This window comes from Cavia porcellus, unplaced genomic scaffold (assembly GCF_034190915.1).
Source record: "Cavia porcellus strain 051 isolate PalLab524CR breed Dunkin Hartley unplaced genomic scaffold, mCavPor4.1 scaffold_6, whole genome shotgun sequence".
In the NCBI taxonomy this organism is placed as follows: Eukaryota; Metazoa; Chordata; class Mammalia; order Rodentia; family Caviidae; genus Cavia; species Cavia porcellus.
Window position 1 is genome coordinate 70,296,190 of NW_026947489.1, and position 25,906 is coordinate 70,322,095.

The window sequence follows — 25,906 nt, forward strand, 5'->3', positions numbered from 1 at the left end:
TCCTGTTTAAAACCCCAAACTTCTGAACATAGTGACTGTTTTTAAAATTATTTTATTATGGAAAATTTCCAATGTGCATGTAAGGAGAAATATTAGAATAAACTCCATTTGTCCTCACCCAGCCTTAAATTATCAGTAACTATCTTTCTCATGTTGTCTATACCCTACCCATGTGTCCTCCGGATACATTGTAGCAAATCTCAAACATCTCATTATTTCCTCTGTAAATTCTTCAGTATGTTTTCTGAAAGATGAAAATTATAACGGCAGTATTCTTATCACAAAAATTCCTTAACATTATCAGCCATCCAGGTGATATTCACATTTCTTCAGTTGCCTTGTAGTTGTTGTTGATTACAGTTTTTTAAAAATTTGGATCCAAGTAAAGTTTTTACATTGTGATTGGTAGAGAGGTTTCTTCTACATTTATGAATTTTCTCCTCCCATCTCTCTCTGCTTCCCTGTCTCCCTCCCTCTTTGTCTGTGTCTCCTTTCCTTTTCCTCTTTTACAATGTTTTGTTGAAAAGAGAGAGCATTTGTTCTGTGGTGGTTCCCACAATCTGGAGTTTGTTAATCTCATTCCTGAGGTATCACTTAATATGTTTCTGTTTCTTGTATGTCCTTTACATTGGTCATTAGATTTAAAGTCTTGACTGGATTCTGGATTTTTTTTTCCCATACCCTATTTCATGGACTGTGTTTCAGCTTCTGTTATGAGGTTTATAATGTCTGGCTATCCCTCAGATTCATTTTAAAAGCTTTTGATGGTTTACTTTACAGATCATTTTAACTATGGGAACTTGACACTTAAGTGCACACTCATAGCATGTTTAAAATGTAATTCAATTAAGTTTATATAAAACTTTCTAAGAATGTGTCTATTATATAGTATATGATATAACTGAAGCTTAGATTTTATGGCAGATTTCATCACAAAACTTGTTATTCAGATTCCACAGGTATAGCAGATAAATCTGTTGCACAGAGACATTGTATATGGAGAGGGAATGGGAAACCAGAGTCCTGTGTCCCTCTGTCATTCCATAACATCTCTCCTGGCTCCCTGTAACCCTTAAGAAACCTCCAGGGAATGCCAGGTTGTTGGAGTAACTTGTGATTTGAAAGCCATGTCTTTCAGCAATGTTTGAAGCAGCCTTAAACTTAGCCTAAGAGTTAGCAGAGTATACACCAAACATCAGTAGCTTCTAATATAATTGGAATTTTAATTTTGTCCTGGAAAAGACTTAGTCTTCAGTTCTGTAGCCCCAAAATCTAAGAAAACAGCTCTTATTTATGTAGAATTCCTGCTTTTTGAGTATTTTTAGGATATTTTATCCAGAGATAGAAATAACTTTCCTCTCTATTTGAAAATGTAATAGATACCTACAATAAACGTAACTATTTGAACAGGGGTTCTCCACATTCCAAGTTCATGGGACAAATGAGAACTCACAACACTAGGAATGGTGCTGAAACCCACAGTCAAATAACTCCTAGGATTTGAAAGCATGGGATAGGAGTATATTTGGCACTTCAATGTTTGATTATAACAAGAACTTCAGAAGCTGATGAGCACAGTGCTCAGTTTAGAGCATACATTCTGTATGAGAAGGGACACATAACACCCAAGATAGAAATATTTGCTAATACACTGCCCATTTTTGTGACACACAGCTTGCCTGCATTAGGCCAGAGAGTGCTCTCCATGCATGCATGATCAAAGGTGTGCTATCGTCAGAATGAACATATGTAATGGAAGATTTTTGCCCAACCTTTTTATATACTGAAGTTGATAAAAACCAGAAGTTATTTATAACGTCATTCAGTTCATAAAAGTAAATGAAAAGTGTTACATTTTATAGATGTTTACATCTCGGAATCATTTTTAAATAGTGTATTCAGAAAATGTCAGAATTCTGTTAGACTTATGCGTTTAACTTTCAGAAAACTGGAAGAAATGCTTTTGTTGTGTTAGTTGCTCAACCTCATATGAGTAAAACTGCAAGTTTTGTATAATATTTTAACTTCATTATCAAATAGAATATCAAATAATACATTATGGTTATTGATTGACACTTGGTGGAAGCTGGATCTTATGGTTCATGGCAAAACGATTGGGGGACTGAGTGTGTGAAGGAGTAGGGCTGAGATCTAAAGACAGGGTTAGTAAGGGAAGAGATGTTGCTGAGCTTAGAATTTATGACTTGAGCTATCCTCATGTCTGACAAGGTGTGTCATAAAGTTAAGAAAAAATTAAATAGGAGGCTGAAGCAAGAGGATCACAAGTTTGAGCCCAGCCTGAGCAGTTTAGTGGCTTAGCAAGACCTTGTCTCAAAATGAAAAAAAAGAGCTGAGAAGATAGCTCAGTTCAGAGATCCTAAGTTCAATCTCACCACCACCCCCAAGAAAAGGAATTGTAAAGTAGACATCTATTAGAATGCGTACTGACTTTAGTGTCCGGCCTCGGTATTCTCAGTCACACATTTGACATCAGGGCAGCTTTACCTGAGCTCCTGAAACAAGGTGGGGATGATCTTTGTGTGTCACCTGACCTGGCCTCTTGAACATTGCTTCCTTCCCATGTCTTACAGATTGATTACTTCAACAACCAGATCATCGTGGACCTTGTTGAGCAGCAGCACAAGGGCATCATTGCAATCCTAGATGACGCCTGCATGAATGTTGGCAAAGTCACCGATGAAATGTTCCTGGAAGCTCTGAACAGTAAATTGGGTAAACACGTCCATTTTTCCAGCCGAAAGGTAGTGTATTTAATACAACCTTCTTCTTAATTTGTATGTAAGATTTTGCCCACTGTTCAAGAGTTAAGTGACCATATATGCTGAGTTCAAAGACTGTCCATTCTAATAAAAAGAGAAGCCATACACATCCATTAATTGATTAATTGCTGTCTTAAATTCTGCCAGTTTGGTTTATAGAATGACAAGATTGATAAAATCATAGTGTCCAGCAGAGGGAGCTCCAGACCATCCTATGTGCTCGAAATGGGAAAAATGAATAAGATTCTTCAGAAACCATGATGTCATTTATAACCAATAGGTGCAGAGTCCTCGTTAGAGTGCTAGAATTTTACCCCTGCATCTGATAATTCTGGCACAGAAACGAGCTTTTGTCCTTGATTTTACTGTAATCCTCATGTACAAAATGTGGTATGTGCTCTGCCGTGGATCTTTAGACCATGTGACTTCTGAAAACACAAAATCTAATTGTAATTCAGGTTGTTACAGAGCAACTCATTCAGTAAGAGGAAGCCTTTTAATTGTATTTTTCACAATTTAAAAATGTCATAAAGAAACTGCATTTCTGTAATAATTGGTGGCAACTATGGTTTTCAGAACTTTGTGCCAGACTTTGCATGTTACCATTAGTATTTGTTTAGAATCTGTTTTAAGGAAGGACACACCATCTTCACCCCATTTCCCCTACAAATACAGGTTTGTCTTCCAACCAGAAGCTGAAGGGAAAACAGATTCCTACTGCTTCACATCTGTAAGGCAAGGGACAAACATTTCTGCTCCTCTGCACTGCTGTTTTTTAACATGAATAAATCTATTTTCTAACTGTCCCTTTGAAATTACATAGTCAGAACAAGGAAATTCCACAATTAACTAGACAAAGCATAGAACATCAAGAAATTGATTTCTAGGCAATATTTATTTCAGGCCAGTTTTTGTAAAATATTCTCCTTGATCTGTTACTGAGAATTGACTTGTAATATGCCACAATTTGACCTCCAAATACGATAGATAGATCTTTGATTTAACAGATCTGAACTGTAGAGGTATTCCTTTAGTCATTCCCCAATTTGTACCCCAGATATCTAATGGATGCCTCTTGTTTTCAAGTATAGTCCTCCATGCTGGGGACAGTACAGTGTGCAAAGTTAGAAGCAACCTGAATAATTTAGAGTGACACATTTAAAGCTGCCAGAACTGCCCAGGCAAATGTCCTGTCTTTGAGAGATAGTTTTTAAATGTTCATTGTAATCACAGTTCAGGTTTTGGAGACTCACCCAGCATTGTGTCTACCAGATGATAGATACTCAGTCAATGTTTGTAAAGTTGAATTGAGCCATTACAGACATTACCAAAAAATATTATTTAAATCTTCATTTGAATAAATGAATACTAATCTTGTGTGAAATGATATCCATCTCATTGTGATATCATTCACCTTAGCCATTTATATACAAGAATTAGATTCGTCAACTAAGTATTGTGAAGTATTCTTGTTCTTAAGAGCAGTTATATATAGTACTTTTAAATACTTGCCACTTTGAGTTGATAGAAAATGCTAAACAGTAATTTATCTGTAGAGATGTCTTTTTTTTTCCCAATGGAAACCCTGATTTCCCAAATCTCAGACCAGTTGCCTGTTTCTTCTGGCTTCCCCAAAACGAGTCCTCAGATTGCCTAATAAAGGGGAAAAAATGAAATAACCAGGCTGTCAAGATATTTTACTCACTATGAACCTTTTTATTAAATAAATGCCATTAGCCCTGTCTGTTGAGCCATGTAATGTCCTTTGCTCCTAGTTACTGATTAATTAGACTTAGTGACATATTAAAAAGAATTTCTGGCTTGTAATAGTTATTACATTTAGGAGCTAAATAATTTCTTATACATTAAAGTTATCATGAAGAAACATGCAGATGATCCAATAACCAATAAAATATTTTAAAACAAAAAATTAATTGAGAAAAACATAACTTCTAAAAATAAGTAAAAAAATCTAAAACTTTCTGTGTTCAGACTAATTAAAACTTTACAGTGTATCCAAATGTAAGAATATTCCCTCAGGTCCTTTTGCCTTAAGAATTTTATAAATAAAAGAGTTTTATAAAAGGGGTTAGTTAGAAGAAAAGAAAATACATATTGTAATAATTCCTCTGTACATTACATGCTTTGGTCTCCATAGTTCATTTAACCTTTGTAACAGCTCTCTGAGAAAAGCAATATTACAGGAGACAGAGTGAGGAGATGGTAGAGCCAAAATTTGAACCTCAGAAGTCCATCTCTAATTTCCTGTGATTACTCACTTGTCAGATTAAGAGACTATGCCATTAGCAGTCTGATTCTCAATGCAGAGCTCACCATCCTGATTGGAACTTTTTGTTACCGGACATTAAAATCTGAGTGGTTTTTGTATGTAACCATACTTGGTACTGTATGGATTTTCAGATTTCTACTTTAAAGCCGATGGGCTGCGTATTGATCCTTCACAGGGCTGACAGAGTCTAAGGGCTGATATAACAAGGAAGATTGCAGGAAGTAACACAGACCTTCAGAGCCATGCAGAAACCACCCTTCCATAAAACTATTCCCAAGTGAGGAGAGTTGAGAAAGAGCTGTTGAAGGTTGACTTTATACGAAGGGGAAGACCTGAACAGGAGTCCCACCCCAGCAGACAGATGAGCCAGTCTACTGTGTACACAGAAGAGCATAAACATTATAACAGTTTCAGGAGTGCTTCGCAGGTCTACCACCTACTAGCTGTGTGATCTTGTTCCAATTACCTAGCCCAGTGGTGGTGAACCTATGGCACATGTGCTGCAGCCAGCTGTTTCTTATCACTGAAATCTCTAAAAGGTTTGTCATCGCTGACCTAGCCTCTGTGAGCCTCAACCTCCATGTGTGTATGAGAAAGATCTTAATACAGTACTTATTCAAGTGCAGATCGTGAGGGCTGCTTCAGATGTATATGCTTAGTGAATAGTAAGCCCTCAGAGTGAATCTTTGTAATTTAGGGAAAAGATACCGTATCAGTCAGAGTAGGCTGGGCTGCATTAAGATAGTAACCAAGATTTGAGTGTCAGAAGAAAGTAACTGTCCCTCTAATCAAGGACCCAAGCTTCTTCCAACATCTGGCTAACCCCTCCCCTGAGGACTACCCTCTGCATCCAGCTGGTACAAAGGGGGTCACTCACTTCACACTAGCCTGGACCTGAAGCAGCCACCCTTCACTTCCACTGTCCAGGACTTGGTCACTGGATGTTAACTGCAGATGTAGCCAGCAAATGAAGTCCAGCAATGTGGATTTCTGACAAGAGTTCAGTGTGGACCATGTAAGCCAGATATTTAAGTCAAGCCGCATACACTGATTTCATTCATGATATGATTTGTGATATGATCATCCTATATTAGGATAGACTACACCTTTAGGAATATGAAAATGTGTGTCTTCAAAATATTCTCCCTTCTTGATTTCTTAGCTCTGTGCCTCAGACAAAATCCTGGAGTTTGATCGAGATTTTCGAATCCGGCATTATGCAGGTGATGTAGTGTGAGTATTTTTCTTCACTGCCTAGCATGGTGATTTGCTTGTGGTGTGAGCATCTTCATTACCTAGCATATTTGCATGCAGCCTCACCTAGGAAAATGCAACCAGGGAAGCTGTCAGCTGTTTTCATTTGCATTTTCCAATCATTTCATATGCCAGTATATTTCAGTCTTTTCACTTGTGAAAAAAATGGCATAACTCAATTCATCCCTTACTTTATAAACTTTTACTGGACACATATTATGTATATTGCAAGAGGAAAAACAGCATGACAAGGTTCAGAGATGCTAATCACCCTTTTTTTATGAAGAGCTAAGAGTAAACTGGGTAACTACATAAGCAAAAGTGTTCTTACTATATTATTTTTCAAATATATTTGAAGTACTAAAATGTTTATGAGACATTTTCTGATTGCAGTAAAAATAGAGATTGATATAAAAATACAACTACCTTGATGTCTTAGATAGCAAGGCTTCTATAACAAATATCTTAGATATCAAGGCTCCTATAACAAATTATCCTAAATCAGTCTCTTAAAATACCAAGAAGATACACTTTTACAGTTCTGGGGCCCAGATCAGATCAAGGCATTGACAGGGACCACACCCCTCTAGAGGTGCTGCTGGGGGGAGAATATGGCCTCTTTTCCAGTTTTTGGTGGCTGTGGGCATTACTTGGCTTCTGGGTGCATCTCTCTAGTCTCTACCTCTGTAGCATGTTGCCTCCTCCTCTTTCATGTGTCAGTTAAATCTTCATGCTTTTATCTTAAAAGAACACTTGTCAAAACATTTGGGACCCCCTCTGAATACTGTAGGATAAGCTCTTCTCAGGATCCTCAAGTATAACCACATCTTTTACTGTAGAAGTGTACATTCCTGGGTTCTAGGGAATAATGTGGGAATCTTTTGTTTGAGGAAGGAAATCATTTTTCAGCCTACTAAATTTTGTATGTGTTCTCTGTTCATTGAACACTGCTCTTTATACTGTTTGATGTGCTTTCTTCCTTTTTCCTTATTTTCCCATTAGAAATTCTTTCCATGTAACCCATTATAGGAAGAAATTAAAGAAAAAAGCAAACAATAATTTCTGTAAATACTGAAAAGACATTTGAAGAATTTGAGTAGCTATTCCTTATTTAAAATAAAACTCTAGAATCGTAAGATAATGTGCCTTAAAATTATTATACCTGTCAAACTGTCAAACTGACCATCAGCGCTAAAGTGGCACCAGATCATACTTTCTCTGGTCCTATTGCCAGGTTTCAGAGTACCAAGGAGAGAGGATCCAGCACCATACAGATACTCATTGAAAATCCAAATCTCACTTATGTAGTGCTCTGTCTCATAATGCAAAACAGCATAAATGTGAAGCCGGACAGAGGTCTGAAGACACCCATACACACACAACATTGCCTGTCCAGCCTCTTTATTTTAGAGTAGTAGACTTATTCCAAAGAAGTAAAATTCTCACCCAAGGTCACATAGCAGGTTTATGGAAGAAGTCAGACAGTGTAACAAGACTCCCAGTCCAGAATGCCGATAATCGTTGCTTATGGCTTCTCTTTCTCTCCTTCAGCCCTTCAATCTGCTTCTGGATTTTCTACTCTCTTCTGTGTACACAATACTTTATAAAGCATGGTGCCTTTCTGCAAAGAAGCATATATATGTATGTTTGTGTATTTCTGCAAACACACATATAATACACATATTCCTGCAATAAAAGGTGGTCTGAATGTCATATGAATAATAGCAAGAATTCAAGTAAAGAAACAGTACAATACTCTTAGATGTTTTGGTAAACTCAGGGAGACTGATGCATCTTTGGATGCTGGGAATTATTTTGTAAAGAAATGGGAAAAATGCTAAACAATATTTAGGAAGTAGCAGCTAAGTCCTTTTAGTTGGGTTTAGTTGGAGTTAATCAATTTTGTAGCACAGATTAGAAATCTACTAGAAAAACAGATTGAGATCATTCACAGTAACTCTTGAAATCCAAACTAAGTACTTGAATTTTGAGTTGTTTGGGTTTGAATAAGAGTTACCTGACCGGGGCTGGAGATTTAGCTCAGCGGCATAAGCACCTGCCTTGCAAGCAGGAAGTCATGAGTTCGATCACCGGTACCGATAAAAAGGAAAAAGACCAAAAAAAAAAGAGTCACTTGATCTCAAAAATTCAGTCAAAAATGACATGAAGGTATTAGGAAAAAGACCTAGGTCGGGATAGGTAAGGAAATAATTTGGACATGGTGTCCTTCAAGTGTCTATGGGCAGCACAGCCTAAAAGAATTTTCTTGCAAGCCAGGCATAGTGGCAAACACCTGTAATCTCAGCACTCAGGAGGCAGAGGCAGGAGGATCCCTGTGAGGTCAAGGCCAGCCAGCTACATAAAACCCTGTCTCAAAAAAAAAGGCATTTTTTTGGAGAATTAAATATGTAAGACAAGGGATCAGCACTAGAGAAGTGAGAATTTTCTACTGTGTTGTGATTGTCAAGGAAGAGAATGTAGACGGGCAAGACAGAAAACTGTAACCACAGATTGTCAGTAGAGTTACTATTTGCTAAACTTCTAGCCTCTTCTTAAATACAACAAGGTTCCTCTTCTACCCAGCATGGAGTGTGCTCCTCCTGGAAGCCGCCCCAGCACCGCGGCTCCCACACTCACTCTTCTTGTGGGCACCATCTCACCTGGACTGTGAACCCCCTACTCTCCCCTTCCTTCCAGTCCTGAGTTCCAGGCTTGTTTCTTTCCAGAGCTTCTGCATGTGCCTGCTCCCACCCTTTCATCTGTCTGCTTCCTTGTGTGATCTGCCTGCCTTTTTCTCCTCTGCTTACCCATTTCTCACCGTCCTTTGCAGTGCTTCTTGGATTCTTTTATCCTACCCTGAACACTGAGTGATACTTAGGTGAGTCACTGGCCTCGCAGCAGATGAGACGATTAGTCCCCGTGTGTTGCTTTTATCTTAAGAAAGCTGAATGATAAATACAGCTATCTTTTTAAAAGTCATCTTTTGAGGTAAGCAACAACCTATAGAAGATTATTATCTGAGAATGATGAGGCTACTGTTGGCTTTCCTTCTAAAAAGGAGAAACAGAGTCTCTTCTCCTTAGTAAGTTGGGTGTCCTTTAACTCGGAACTAGGTGGACAATACTAGCTTTTTAGATGATTGATTGCATAATTAACAGTCTAAGGGCTTATTGACTCCTAGAGAAGCTTAGATGTGCTCTTGTATGGGAAATAATGCATGGTTTCTGTTTTTTTTTCTCTCTGTTAGCTATTCTGTCATTGGTTTTATTGATAAAAATAAAGATACTTTATTTCAAGACTTCAAGCGCCTTATGTATAACAGGTATGGTTGATATTTTCCTAATTATCTTTGCACTAAACTCTTTGACATATATTGCACTATATAATATAAAATATATAATATATAAAAATAATGAAAAATAGAATATAAAATATATAATAATGTTTAAAAAGTTACTGGCAGACTTTCTATTTCTACTTTATTATGCTTATTAAATGAAAGAATATAAGGCTTTCAGATTATAAAATCATTAAACTTAGGCACAAAGACCTGCCATTGATGTGATTTTCTTTGATTTCCCTTGAGTGACCTCCATTTTGCTGTTTATTGCCACTAGCCCTCCAGTAACCACCACTAGTGTACACAGGCCACTGGTGACAAAAATGTTTAGTAACCTCTGGCTCATCTGGAGGCTTTACATTTCAGATTCCCACTGAAGTGTCTTTGCAATGAGCACCAATCCTAGCTGGGCAAAGGGTTTTCTCACTAATGTGTGTGAAAAAGTGGGTCAAAATAAAACTAGCAAATGATCCCAGGTTTAAACTCAGTATGGAGAGAAGGCTTGTGAAAAAGAAAGAAGGGCCAGGGATTTATCTCAGTGGCCTAAGTACCTGCTTGGCAAGCACAAGGTTGTGAGTTTGATCCCTGGTACCAAAAAAAAAAAAGAAGAAAGACAATTCTGGGAATGTATTTACTCATTTATTAAATCTGTCCAGTCAATTGGTCGTTAATTATCAAAAATGTATTAAGCACCTTTAGGCCACATGTTCTTCTATGTTCTGGGTTATAGCACAGTTTAGGCACCATCCCTGCCCTCATGGAGTTTATAACCCCATGAAGATGACAGTTAATAAGCAAATAAATTTCAGGTGTGACAAATCTTATGCAGAAAATTAAAATAGTAAGAGATGAAAGAGTACAAGTGGGGGGGGGCAGGGGAGGCACTGTAGACAGAGAGGCCTGCCAGGTCCTCTTACTGAGATGCCATCTGAGTAGAGACCTGCATGAAGTAAGGGCAGTAGCCATTGAGGATCTGACAGAAGAGTATCCAGGCAGGGAAAACAGCTGCTACCAGGCCCTGGGGTGGAAATGAGTTTGAACATACTGACAACAGGAGGTTCACTGTGGCTAACACCAGGATGAGGGACCCAGAGAGCAGCAGAGAATGAATTTAGAGAAGTGGGCAGGGCCTGGATCATAGTGTGTGAGCCAAGATAAAGACAAAATACAAGGAAACACCATTGGGGTTTATGATGTGATGCGATATATGATGTGATGTGATACGCTGTGATGTAATTTATAGTGTAGAGAGATCACTCATATCACTCTGCAAAACACATGCAGTGAAGGACAAAAGTAGAAAGAGGGGCACCAGAAAGGAAGCTAGTTTACTAATCCAGCTTGAGACATGTGTAGCGGTGACAGAGATAGTGAAAAGTGGTCAGATGGGGTGATACTTGGCGAGTTGGTAAGATATGCTGATGGATGGGATATGTGACATAAAGGCAGAAATCCAAGATTATTCCTGAGCCTGGTATGAGAAGACAAAAGGTGGGAAGTCAAGAGTTTTGTTTTGGGTGTGTTATGTTTCAAGTACATACTGGGCAGTCAGTTGAAATTGCCAGATAGACAGTTGTCATGTGTGCCTCTGGACCTCAGGAAAGATGGAGCTAGAGATGCCAATTCACGGTCAGCATATTGATTATATTTAAAATCTTAAGACTCCATGAGGTGACCTAGGGAGAGAGTGTAAAGACAATCCATGAGACACTTCAACATCTAGTCAGGCAAAGAACGAAGAACTAGCAAGGAAACTGAATGTTCTAGTGCGGGACCAAAGAAACCAGGAAGCCCAGCCAAGGAAAAAGTGCTTCAGGAAGAAAAAAATTATAAACTATGTTAAATTCTACCAAAAGCAGGAATGATACAAGACCAAGAATGCCCATCGCATTTGCTAAGTTAAAGGTCAGTGAGACTCCTGACAATACTGTTTTTGGGGATCAGTGAAATCAAATACATGATTGACACAGGCTCGAAAGGATACAGAAAATGGGACTGTAGAGGCATCATATTTAAACAGTGCTCTCAGGATAATTCGCTAGAAGATGGTTTATTTTTGTGGATGTTGAAGTGGCCAAGAATAATGATAGAACTGTCACTGTAAGAAAAGTATAGAGACATGGGAAAAGAGACCATGTAAGAGCCAGCCATAGAAAAACTCCATTTATCAGGTGAAATGCACCCATTTTGAGGAACAAATAATAGAGGCTAGCATTTCTTTCTGTAGAAAATGTTAAAACTTCAAATTGGAAAAATAGACTGATTTGGCCAATGGCTGTGTCACAGTGTGTTGCTGGGCTTGTGTACCAAGAGAGTACACAAAATGATGTTACCTTGATGACTTTAGCAACTTTGTTATGCCCCAGAAATTCTGCTCACTGAGAACAGTTGTAGCTTTTAATGGTGAACTGGCATTGCCCAAGCACCCAGGACCAGTGTAGCAACAAAGCAGTATGTAGATTTATTTCCACTGAAAATCTAATGGTCATATGGGATGGAATACTTGCACTGGTGTGACAGGCTACTTTTCCCTGTTGGAAAAGCTGCCAAGATGTCAAATAGCAGTGAGAAATCTCATTTATTAATTGACAGAAAAATGTTATCCACAGAATCCAGGCTGCTTAGTTGGTAAGCACAGAGTCAGAACAAAGGAGCTTAGATAAATCTAAAAATTAAAGACACGAGTTTAAGAGAATCCATTTTGCAAGGGAGCTGATCTTGCCAAAGGGGTAAAAAGGTTGAAAGTCTGTTGGTTGCACCTAATTACCTGTGACTCCGTAATGGGAAAGCCACGGTGTAAGATGGGCAGTCTTGACATCCTTACAGGTAAATCAATCTGCCTGCGTGGTATTTAGATGGGCCATCTTTACTCATTGGCCTTTTCTGATGCTTCAGTAGCTAACCAGCCTCCCCAATGTGATTTTAGTTTTGTTTGTATGTGTTAGTTAATGAATGTGATCCTTGGGTCTCTAGTTCTGTGGATTGTATGTCGGTGTATGCATGTACGCACGTGTGAGAATGGGGGAGAGCTCTCTTATCTTCTGTACAAACTGAGTTTCTGGATATGTCCTTTTAAGAAAAGTGTCTGGGGAGGAGGAGCAAAGATGGCGGATAGATAACAAGTGGCTACAGAGGCTCCCTGAGATAGTCAACTTAGAATTCAACATAATACAGAGTGAGGAGCCCCAAACAGAGCGAGATGAATTCTCTCATTCCAAGAAGTTAAGCGGGTGACTTGCCAACCATCCGAGGTCCCGCCGCAACTTGCTGAGCCATCCAAGATCCTGCCGCTTCAACTCACTGGAGGCGCAAAAGTTCGGGGTCAGCGAGCCGAACAGAGAGCTGAGTTGGCACGGTGCCTACATCAGCCTGTGGTGAGTGACAAGAGTGGAGCCATTCCATAAATAGGGGGGCTCCGGCAGATGACATTCTGGGACTGGGCAGGACTGGCAAGTACAAGGGGCAGCAGTGACTTCAGTCACTTGTTCCCTTCCCAAACGGGATTGGTGGAGTGAGCTAGGCCTGGGTCACGTGACCTGGCTGAGACCCAATAGGTTATCCGAAATCAAGTCCCTACAGTGCTGACACACACCACACTAACCCAGTGGAACCTCAGAAGTTTGACTGATCGGGAGGGAAGGTGGTGTGAAATAACACAGTGCAGGCCACAGCAGCTTGACTGACCCGGAGGGGAGGCGGCACAAAGTAATACAGGGAAGGCCACAGCCGGAGGGGAGGGCCCAGCATAAGCTGTCCCTGTCTGTAACTCACTAGCACATGGCAGTATAAAGGGTCATCTAGCCAGCGTGCTTTAGAAGAATTGTAACCAACAAAGAAAGAAACTGGGGCCTCTGGGAAGAAGCAAAAAAATGGAAAGAAGAAGCAACAACAAAAAGTCCCCAGGTTCCAACCCTGAGAACATTGAGTCAGGACAGGTAAATACAAAGGAGAATGAGATCAGCAAACATGCAATATCATACAAGCGCCAGTGAACATAAAGAGATATATTTGGGACCTCATAGACGAGTTCAAAAGTGAAATATTTAGCCAAATAAAGCAAGATATAAGAAAATTAATAAAAGAGATACTAAGCACCCCTCAAGCAGACACAGACAGAAGAAGGTAGGAACTCAAAGGAGAGAACCATTTGATGAAGAATATAAAAAATATAGAATACATGAAGCAGATTCAAAGAGATCACCGGGAAATTAAAAACTCTATGGAAAGATGGCAAATCAGCTTGAAAGAAACTAAGGATAGATTATCCAAACTAGAGGACAGTTTTGCAATGTGGGTGCATGAAAAAACTTTTTAAAAAGGAAATAAGCAGTAACAATACAAAGGCTAGAAGACAAAAGGATCTATAACTTGAGAATAAAGAATGTGAAGGAAGAAGCTGGGATACAAACAAAGGAACTATAAAGGTTACTCACAGAAATAATTAAGGAAAACTTCCCAAACATAGGAAAAGGAAATGATATTCTGATATATGAGGCATATAGAACTCCTGCCATCTACAACCAAAACAGAGCTATACCCAGACATATAATAATCAAGATCCTCGAATATCAACATAAGAACAGAATATTAAAGCTGTTAGAGACAAGAAACAGATAACCTATAGAGGAAGGCCCATCAGAATAACAGCAGACTTCTCAACACAAACCATCAAGTCAAGAAGAACCTGAAGCGAAATATTCCAAGCCCTGAAAGAAAATAACCTCCCTCCCAGATTGATATACCCTGCTAAACTGTCTCTAAGAAATTAATGGAGAAACAAGATGCTTCCAAGACAAAGAGGAACTTGGGAAATTTACAACCACCAATCCAACTCTACTGAGAATACTGCAGGGCATTCTAGAGAGAGAGAAAAGTAGTAGGATTCCAGGAACAGTGGCAGAGAGGCCTCAATGAATGGAGCAGAAAACAGAATGAAGAAGATAAGCAGACAACTGATGGCAAAAAAAGAGCATAACAGAAATGAGGCAGAGAAGATTTTATTCAAACTGGTATGATTGTTAGTATCAAGTCTGAGAGTATAGGCAACTACACTGAAGATGACAAGACTCTACGATACACATTCTGGTTTGATAACTGCCAGTTTTTGAAGTTCTATACTATATACAAAGTTGTGTTTTTGTTAATAGTGTTATGATATATTCAATTATACTATGTTTGATGATATAGCCAATTCTATTGGAGATAACAAGAGACAACACAGGAACCATGGTAGAATGATTTGTATAATGGTCTTATATGTTTATTTCATGTGTTTATAGGAATGTGTTTTGTTTTGCCTTGCTTTGTTTTGTTTCTGCCTCTAATATAGAAAGGATTTAAGTACATGTTAAGACTCATGCATGTATAGAATCTATAAACAGTTTATGAGAACTGATCTTATGACACATGATGAAACAAACAGATACTTTGAAGAAAAAGAGACACTAAAATACCCAGTGCTGATCCTGAAGTGTCATAATGTGAAACCCAGCAATAGTATTATTCTTTGTTCAGAGTGATATTAGCCTGCTTGGGTTTATTCAGTCTCAACATAATTGAAGAGATGAATAACTGCATGTATGTTTAAGTGTGTAGGGTTGATAACCATATTTCTAAGTTTTTGTAGGATAGTTGAACAGAACTGGTTGCAATCTCATTGTTTGAATCCCTACTTTATAAGCTCCACTTTAGTATCTTGAAAAACTATTTGTAAGAAGACAATCTGTAATCATCAACTAGTGATTTCTTACTGTTTATTTTTTTCTTTGAAATTATGTATTATTTCTACCCATTTTCTGTTTTGTTTAGTCTTTCTTTAAATTAAATTAACAACAACAAAAAAAGATACTACAGTACCCAGTGCTGATCACAGAGTGTCATGATATGAAATCCAGCAATACTATTATTCTTTGTTCAGAATAATTTTAACTTGCTTTAGTTTGTTTAAACATAAATGAAGATATGGATAACTGCATGTATGTTTAAGTGTATAGGATTGACAACCATGTTACTAAGTTTTTGTTGGACAGTTGAACAGAACTGTTTGCAGTCTTGCTGCTTGAATTCCCACTTTACATGTTCCATTTTTGTACCTTGAACAACTATTTGTAGACTGACAATATGTAAACATCAATTAGTGATTTCTTACTGTTTATTTTTTTCTCTGAACATATGTATTATTTCTACCTATTTTCTGTTTTGTTTAGTCTTTCTTTAAATAAAATTTAAAAAGAAAAGGGTCTGGTATTTAAATGTGTGAAAACATTTTATTATTATATTTCTGGCTTAAAAGTGCATCCTCTTAAAGTCACTATGAATCTGTTTGGATCCCTTATGTATCAGTTCTATTTTAATATATGGTCTTATTTCATTTATTGTTAACCTTCCACTCCTTCCATTTACAATCATAGTATGAGAATATCCAAATATGGCCAACAGTAAAGTGAAGAAGAATTTGGGGTTTGACCTGGTGACACATGCCAGAACTGAGGATCCCAGAACTGAGGAGACAGAGGTACAATGATAATAAGTTCAAGACATCCTGAACTACTTTGTCTCAAAAGACCAAAAACTAAACCTAAACAAACCACAACAAACAAAACAATCACAATTTGGAAAATCCAGTGCTCCTCAATCCTTTGGCATGTGTTCGAATTTTCCAAGTACATAAAGGATAGTTTTATTCCCTCTGGAAATTATGGTCAGTGGGTGCTCTAAAAGAATCTACACACTATGTGAACTAGAAGTGAAGAAACGTTACCTTAAAGCATCTTTCTGTTAAAAAAAAAAATAACGGAAAAGTTAAAGGATGGCGGGGCATTTTGGCAGATGCCCGTAGTCCTAGCACTCAGGAGGTTGAGGCAGAAGGATTGCTGAGAGTTTGGGACCAGCCTAGGTTATATAGTGAGTTCAAAGGCCGGCCTGAGCTACAGTGTGCAACAGTGACTCAAAAAAACAGAGCAAAAAAACAGAAATTAAAGGACAACAGTACATATTTATATGGCCATTTTTATTGGTGCAGATATACAATTGGGATGTTTTGGAATTGGACTATAAAGTAGATCCATGAACCGTAGATCCCTGCAGTGACAGGGAGGAGGCAGGAGTGTTGCTCCATCTGTATGTCCAGACCCTGTCGATCCTATATCACCACTCATCATCTTCATTCTGTTGTCCACCACCCTTCCCTTTTGCAGCTGTTGTCTGGAGAACCTGTGCAGCAGAAACTTACTAGATGCTTTGGAGAACCAACTCCATTTTCTCAGTTTATACAGGGGAATGAAAAGGGGCAAAACCATAGCAGTTGTAAGCATAGTTCACAACCAACACCCATATTCTTTCTTTTTTCAACACTCAATTTTTTTAAAAAAATGTTTATAACAAGAGGAGAGTTTCCAGGAACCAAGCAACATTTTAAGTTCCAATTACTTTAAAATGAAATGAGAACAAAATCACACTTGAGATTGTGTTTTTAAAAATATCTTCACATAGCCAAACAATGAATATATGTTTTTAGGTGGAAGTTGGCCTGAAGTACATTTTTAGAATTGGATTGCAACAGTTCTAGTGTCACATCAATAAATACTGTAACTGCCAGTACTACCTGTAAATGTGTTCATAAATTCAATTGCAGTGAAGCAATCTGCTGCAAGACAATGTAAAAATGGTTACTTTATATTCGTCTTCTGTATTTTTAGAAAGAGCTGCCTTTTATACTGTTACCTATTCTGAGTATTTCTTTCAGTAATGCTTTCTGATATGATATTGTCTTACTATTGGTTTGTCCAACCATCACAAAGTCAATTTGTTTTCTATACATATTATAAGAGTAATGTTAAACATCAATTTAGTTTCAAGGTAGTATATATGTCATTTTATAGAAGCTTAAATAATTTTTAAATGTGCTATCTTTTGGGAAAATTCGTAGTGCAGACTTTGTCATTATATCAGCATAATTTTCTGGACAGAAAAGTTCTTCCAATTAGGTCTTTAAGTTCAATCCATTTGTGACATCCAGGATACAGTTCAGCAGGATTATTTAGCCATTTTTATTCAACCTATTTGAATGCAACATTTGAATTGCTCTTCCATACTTCTCAGTTCAAATCCTGTGCTGAAGAATATGTGGCCCGAAGGTAAACTGAGCATTACAGAGGTGACCAAGCGACCCCTGACTGCTGCCACCTTGTTCAAGAATTCCATGATTGCTCTGGTAGACAATCTTGCATCGAAGGTAATTATTTTCTTTTCTAAATACCCATTTTAATGCATCGATTCCCTCTAGATGTATGTTCTAAGAAATGTATGTACGATTTGCTTTTTAGGTGATGATTTTTAATCAAATTGAAGATTATATATTTAAAGTGAGGGTTATACCGAAAACTTTATTACTGTTTTAAAAAACTGGGTGAAGTAATTGTTTGCATTCCAAAGCCTTTCTTAAGTTTGAGCTTTTTATTCTACTGTCAGAATCAAGGGGGAATCTTAATGTTATTTAAAATATAAGTAAATTATACCATGCTTCACAAAATGAACTTCAGCCTTGTGCAGAAAACAGGGCATGGCAAAAAGGGGGTAAAAATCAGGAATTAAATTGTAGTAACATACCTTCTGTTTTCCATGTTTAAATATTAATTAGTCAGAGGAATTTTTTTTATTTAAGGAGAAAAAGAAAAAAAAAGAAAGAAATAGTTGTTCAAGTTACAAAATTAAAGCATATAAAGTGGACTTTCAAACAGTGAGACTGGAAACAGTTCTGTTCAATGATCCAACAAAACTCAGTATTATGGTTATCTATCTTATACACTTAAATATATATGGGGTTATATTCTTTAGAGCACTTTCTTTTCCTTTCTTTTGTACAATGACAATTACACACTTTGGGTTTTATTACTCTCACAGTTCTTATTACTTTTTTTTTGAAGAGATTAAAACCAAATGTGACATAACAGAACAGAGTCAGTCAAATCTAAAGGATGGACATAATAGATAATGTAAAAACAAAATACTAGGTGATCAACAATGGTTACCATACTGCCTCTTACTATCTTAAAAAGAATTGCCTATATCATCATTTATAGTAAAACTGAACAAAACAGTAAAGAATAATACTAAAACATTAGAGACATTACGGGGCTTTAAAAGAAAATAATAGTCAACCAGAATGGGCGTCATAATGAATCTTACTGTCTTTACAGTTGTTGCCTATACTTTCTTTTTTTTTTTTTTCCGTTTTTATTACATTTTTCTTTTTTTTTTCTTTTTTTTAAATTTTACTTAAAAGGAAAAAGAGAAAAAACAAAACAAAACAAAGCGGTGTAAGGGTACAAGTAATACAGAACTACAAAAAAAAAAAAAAAACAGTAAGAAATCACCAGTTAATAGATTACACATTATCATCTTAGAGATAGTTGCTCAAGTCACAGTATCAAAGCATACAAAGTGGACATTCAAACAGAGAGACTTCAAACAGTTGTGTTCAATGATCCAACCAAAAACATTAATATGGTCAGCTATTTAACATCCCTAAACACACTTGCAGTTGTATCCTTTAGAGCACTTTTGTTTCCTCTCTTTTTTACAACAAAATTTACACATTTTGGGTTTTATTACTCCTTAGTTCTTATTACCTTTTTTTTTTTTTTGGAAGAGAATAAAGTCAAATATGGCAAAACAAAGCTGTCAGTCAAAATCAAAGATTGCCTGTACTTTCAAACTTGGTACTATCAAGCAAAGCAGAACAGAGAAAAATCAGTCAAAGCAAGATGGTGAGGGCTATACAGGGTTTCAAATCAAGTTAATAGGAAATAAAAGTAGGTTACTATAATGTATCCTGCTTTTTTTATTTTTCCCTTAATTAAAAAGAAAAAATAAAGTAAATAATTAAAAAAAAAGGAGACTGAGATAAAAGAGGGCATAACAATAAAATAGCGCAGGTCAAAGCATAACCATTTAAGCAAAACAGTGCTTCACCACAAGACATCCCGACATAAAAGTAGTTACTATAGTGTGGCTTTCCTTGAAATCTTTGAGTATAACTTTTCATATATTGTAGCACCAAACATATCAAGACAATGTAAAACCATTCAAGAGAATGACAGTATTACAGGGTATTTAGAACCAACTATCAGAAAATGAACAATGGTTTCTGTATAATCTCCTTGTCTATAAAACTTTTTGCTTATATTATCACATACAATAAAATCCAATAAGATACAACCTGTTAAGACCGATGGAGACAGAAGAATAAAAGCTTGATGGGACTTCAAAGCAAGATGATACTAAATCAGCACTAGCTATTATGATGTCTTGTTTTCTCCAAAATAGCTGTTCTACCCCCCAATCTTCTCTGCCTCATTTCTGTTGAGATCTTTTTCTGTCATTTGTTGTCAGTTTGTCTTCTTCATTTCGCTTTCTGCTCCATTCATTGTGGCCTCTCTGCCACTGTTTCTGGAATCTTGGTATTTTCCTTTTTTAGAATATCCTGCAGTATTCTCTGTAGAGTTGAATTGGTGGTTGCAAATTCCCCTAGTTCCTCTATCTTGGAAGCACCTTGTTTTTCCATCAATTTCTAGGGACAGTTGTGCAGGATATATCAATCTTGGCTGGAGGTTGTTATCTTTCAAAGCTTGAATTATTTCCCCCCACGCTCTTCATGATTTGATGGTTTGTGCCGAGAAGTCTGCTGTAATTCTGATGGGTGTTCCCTTGTAAGTGATCTGTTTCTTGTCTCTGACGGCTTTTAGTATTCTGTTCTTATATTGGATTTCTGGAATTTTGATTATTATATGCCTGGGTATAGCTCTGTTTGGGTTGTAGGTGGCTGGGGTCCTGTATGCCTCATATATCTGAGTATCTTTACCTTTTGCTAAATTAGGGAAATTCTCTTGGATTATTTCTGTGAATAGCTTTTGTAGTTCATTTGTTTGAGTCCCTACTTCTTCTTTTATGTTCTTAATTCTTAAGTTATAGATCCTCTTATCATCTTCTAGCCTTTGTATTATTGCTAAACAGTTATTTCTTGTTATTTTTAAGAAGTTTTTCATTTCATACTCCCATATTACAAATCTGCCCTCAATTCAGATAATCTATCCTTAGTTTCTTTCAAGCTGTTATGCCAGCTTTCAATAGAGTTTTTAGTTTCCTGGTATTCTCTTTGAACCTGCTTCACGTATTCTATGTTTTCTCTATTTTCTCCATCAAACAATTCTCCCCTTTTTTTCTGTTCTTCCATTCCACCATCTGTTTTTTCTTGGGCAGTGCTTGGCATTTCTCTCACTATTCTACTTATATCTTGCTTTATTTTGTTAAATACTTCACTTTTGGACTCGTCTATGAGGCTCTGGAGATATCGCTTTATGCCTATTGGTGCCGTGTCTGATATTGCATGTTTTCTGTCTTCCTTTGCGTTTCCCTTTACTGGGTCAGTGTTCTCAGGATTGGGGACTGAGGACCCTTTCTTGTTGCTTCCTCTTCCCATACTTTTTATTCCTTTCCTACAGGCGAATGTAGAAGGCCCAGTTTTTTTCTTTTTCAATTACAGTTTGTTTGAATTGCGCCAGCCAGGTGTTCCCACCCACTGCAGTGTACTAGGGAGACACAGACCTGGGCAGCCTCTGCTGGGCCTGCCCCTCCAGGCCAACCTACAGAAGGCTTCACTGCTAGGGTACACCTCCAGGCACTGGGACCTGCTTTGAGCTAGCCTACTAGCTTAGTCAGTGGGTCTTAGTCAGCAGCATCATGCAGGCCAGGCACTCCCTACCAATCCCGCTTGAGAGGGAAATATGCGACTGAAGTCACTGCAGCGCCCTGTTCGGGCAAGGCTGCCTGGTCCCAGTATGTCCTTTGCTGGAGCCTCCTACTGTATGAAAGGGTCCCCATGCCACTCACCGCAAGTCGATGTAGGGCTCCCTGCTAGTCCTGCTCTCAACTCTATTCGCAGATTCCCGCTCTCAGAGCTTTCACGTGTCTCTCTCCCTGCCCTGCAGATTTGGACACAGCAGTGGCAGCAGGAAATTCAAATTGCAGCTCCCAGTGGCATGGGTTCTAGCTTCCACACTGAGATTTTATCTGTTCCTGTTATGATTTCCAGTTGGTTTCTCTTAGCTTAGTTCATTCCTGTGTCAGCAGGGTGTATCTCCCCTTGCTTAGGACTTCTCATACCGCAGCATTCCTGGATTCTAAGCGGGGCATCTCAGAGAGCCTCCATAGCTGCTGCTATCTACCCGCCATATTCTTCCGGAAGTCCTAGCCAGAGGAATTTTAACAGTGTTAGTACATTAGGCATTATCTTTAGGCTATTTTAATTATTTGAAATATAAAGTTTTTTTTGATAATTATTTCTACTTTTTATTGTTCGATTCTAATACTAACTTGATAAGCTAAGTCTGGGTTTCTTTCTAATGTTTCCTTGAAGCACAGATTTCTGCTCTTAACTGCTGCTGTTGACAAGTTTGATAAATTAGGCAGCATTCTGGGACTCATTATTTTTATCTTTTTCTTCTGGTACTTTTCCTGTGTATTTTCTTCTTCGTTATTATCTTTTTTGAAAAAATCAATTTCCTCTGTAGGAATTTAAATTTAAATCTATACTGTTACTGTTACTTCACTGTGGATAAATTAGGCAAATGACACAAGAACACATCTGTTCTGTAGCTTTCTTTTTCTTTTCTCAAGATTCTTTGGCCTCAAGTGACAGCAAATAAGTGCGGTTTGGTGGCTCGCATAACCAGGTCTCCAGAAGGACAGGGGTAAGGCACAGGGACCAGAGGCTAGAATGCCACTTCTTACTACTGAAGCACACTTCTCTCGTTATGCCATCTCCAGCCTGCTTCATCCAGTGAGGAGAAAAGAGAACCTAGAAGGAAGCCGTGTGACCCAAAAAGAGCTGAACACTGAATTCTTGCGTGAAATATATTTAATGAACTAGAAAATGAACCTTTTGTTTTCTAAATGTGATAAAAGTTCCTTTTTAAAAAATTAAAATTCTATGGCCAGGGATATAGCTCAGCAGCATAGTGCCTACCTGGCAAGCACAAGGTCCTGAGTTTCATTATCAGTACCAAAATCATAATAATCATAATAATAAAATTTTTAAAAATTAAAATCTAGAACCTTCTATAAGTTCTGTATCAGGAATTACATTTAGTTTCTATTAAAAGAGATCCCCAAAAGGTGGCCTAAACAAAAGCAAAGTATGTTTCTCCAGCCCAGAGATGAAGTATAGATGGCATCCCAGACGGCAGCAGCAGCAGTAGTGTTTCTGGGTCCTTCCACGGTCCTTCCATCACTCTACTCCACTGCTCTTGTGCTCGCATCCTTTCTTCTGTGAAGACAGCAGCTGGAACTTCTCTTTCAGGAGGCTGTGTGGAAATCTCACACAGGCCTCAGCTATGTCCTCTTGCTACACATAGGTGCCAAGGTGCCTGGAAAGGATTTTTTTCCCTCTTTTTTTTTTTTTTAATTCTGGTCAGTAGTGCACCAATCTAGAAATAAGAATTATAAGTAGGCAAGTATTATAAGGTAGGCAACTAGCATAGCATTCTTTGAAGCAGCTTCCCAATTTAGGAGGTAAGGTATAAGGGAAAGAGAAGGGAGTAAGGCAAGCAAAAGAATATAGATAGTTTAGTTTGGGAGTGGGGAGCAAAGATAAAACACTAGAATTAGAAAATATAGCTGGCCTGTGTCTATAATCCCAGCATTTTGAGAGGCTGAGGCAGAAAGATTAAAAGTTCAAGTTCCACCTGGGAATTTAGCAATGTAATGAAACTGTCTCAACATAAAAATGGAAAAAGGCTGCAGCTGTAAGTCATTGTGAAAGTCCAAGCTCAGTCCCCTGTACCAAGGAAGGAAGGAGAGTTAGAGGGAGAAAAAGCAAGGAAGGGAAGGAGGGAATAATATGGTACAAATACAAGGTATGATTGAAAAATACAGTGAATGTTTAATTTTTAAAAACTGCAATAAAAGATGCATTGTTATTAATCTCCTTCAAAATACTCTCTCTGACTTCAGACACTTATCACATCATTTTTGCCACTGTCTGAAGCAGTTCTGGAGTCTTGTTTCAGGAGTCTCTCTAGTTGCCTTGTCATGACACACTTGATATCCTGAATTGGTTGAAAATGTCTACTTCTCATGGTCATTTTGACTTTCAAGAAAAGCCAGAAGTCTAATAGTACAAGATCCTATAAATAATGTAGATGACAAAACATTGTAATGTTTTTGTGAACTTACCTTTTCATTTGGATGACATTCAGCAGCAGCATTAACTATATTTGTTATCGTACCTCATAGTGACAATCATAAAAGAGGAATTCTAGAACTGCTTTAGAAAATGGCAAAAACAATGAAACAAGGGGGAATATTTTGCGGGGAATTAAGGGTAATGTGTCTTTTATTATAATAATTTTTAAATATTCAACATATATTTAAATCACACTCATAAAGCTACATAATTGATTTTCATCATAAATATAAGTATTCTAAATGAATCAGATATGTGGAAAGTCAAACTATATGCTGCTTACAGAAGATGCATCAAAATAACACTATTCAGAAGGCTTCAATATAAAGAGATGGAGATGGAAAAGGATACAGCAAGCCATGCCATGTAAAATAAAATTACCAAAAGTGATATTAACCACTTGCCAGTCTAGTTATTAAAATTCAGGATAAATAAAAATTTCTTTCTTTTTTTTTAATGATAAGGGGAATCAAACTCATGACCTCTCATTTGCCAAGTAGGTGCTTATGCCGCTCAGCTGTATCCCTGAACTTTTTTTTAATTGCATATTTTTTATAAGGTAACATAACAAAATATAAAAAGAATAATTTTATCAAATTTTTTGATACAAGAATCAACTGGCTGATGTGACACCTACCTGAACAGCACTTGGGAAAGTTGGTAGATAAGCATGCTGCCCACGTGACACTCAGGGTAAACTGTTAAGTGGTTAATGAAAAAGTAGAGTTTAAGGGTGTATTAACAGATATAAACTAGTAATCACAAAAGTATCAAAGACAATGAAACCATTTTGAACTAGGTATCTAACAGCATAGCCATAATTATTACAAATTCTAAAAAGCCAAAACATTAAAACATTTAAAGAGAAATCAATGAGCTGTGCTGGTAGAACATACCTGTAATCCTTGCACTCTGAAGGGCTAAGGCAGGAGAAGGGCTCAGCCCAGCCTGGGTAACTTAGCAAGAACCTGTCACAAAATAAAGAAATGTAAAAGGGCTGGGCGTGTAGCTCAGTGTCAAGGCCCTGAGTTTAGTGCTCAACACTGAAAAAGAGAAAAAAGGACTAAGAAACAGAGAAAGGAAAAAGAGGGAAAGAGAGAGACAAAAAAAAGAGAGAAAGAAGGCAAAGAAAGAGATCAGTAAGTCCAGTGCTCGAGGGAAATTTAAAATCAATTCTGCCAAAATCTGATAGATGGATCAGACAAAAAATAGGAATGCAAAAGCTTTGAAAACTAAATTTAAACTTTATCTAATAGATAAAAAGAACCTTATACCCGAGGATTAGGAAACATATTCCTTTCAAATACGCATGGAACATTTACAAGAACAGACCACATGCTACAAAGGAAGACTCAACTATTTTGAAAAGATATATATATATGGCCCATCCTCAAAGCAAGTGAAATAAAAGCATTTTTTAATGTCCTTGGGAACTTCTAAAAAATGCTCTACTCAGTAACTCACAGATGGAAGAGGAAATCACAATGGAAATTACAAAGTATTTGGAGCTGCTAGACAAAGAATTTGTATGATACTGCTAGTGTCCTATTTGTTATGTCTTTATATAATAATAAGACTGAAATAAGTTCAGCTCAAAAAGCCAGAAAAAGGGTTCCAAAGAAAACCAAAAGAAAAAGGAAGAATTTCTTTTTTTTTTTTTTTTGTCTTTTTCCTTTTTATCGGTACCTGGAATCGAACTCACAACTGCCTGCTTGCAAGGCAGGCGCTTATGCCGCTGAGGTAAATCGCCAACCCTAAAAGAAGAATTTCTAAATAGAAAATTTAAAAATAATAGAAAACTAAAAAGTAGCCAAATGGACAAAGCTCTAAAATATTGATAAAGAATAATACTGTGGGGCTGGGGATTTAGCTCAGCGGCATAAGCGCCTGCCTTGCAAGCAGGCAGTCGTGAGTTCGATCCCTGGTACCAATAAAAAAAAAAGAATAATACCGTGAATGAAAAAGCTATAACTGCAGATACCATAGAGATTTTAAGAGTA

General features: G+C 37.4%; 1 protein-coding gene across 4 annotated transcripts in view; it reads left to right on the forward strand.

Moving 5' to 3' along the window:
- Myo1d (myosin ID) overlaps positions 1-25,906 on the forward strand; it is a 340,584-nt gene that overhangs the window by 108,415 nt on the left and 206,263 nt on the right. For all 4 annotated transcript variants that reach the window (XM_063249626.1, XM_063249624.1, XM_063249625.1 and 1 more), the window contains exons 11-14: positions 2,592-2,762; positions 6,233-6,303; positions 9,572-9,646; positions 17,765-17,897. In XM_063249626.1, coding sequence (XP_063105696.1) covers positions 2,592-2,762; positions 6,233-6,303; positions 9,572-9,646; positions 17,765-17,897 — 450 coding nt within the window. The remainder of the gene's footprint in view (positions 1-2,591; positions 2,763-6,232; positions 6,304-9,571; positions 9,647-17,764; positions 17,898-25,906) is intronic.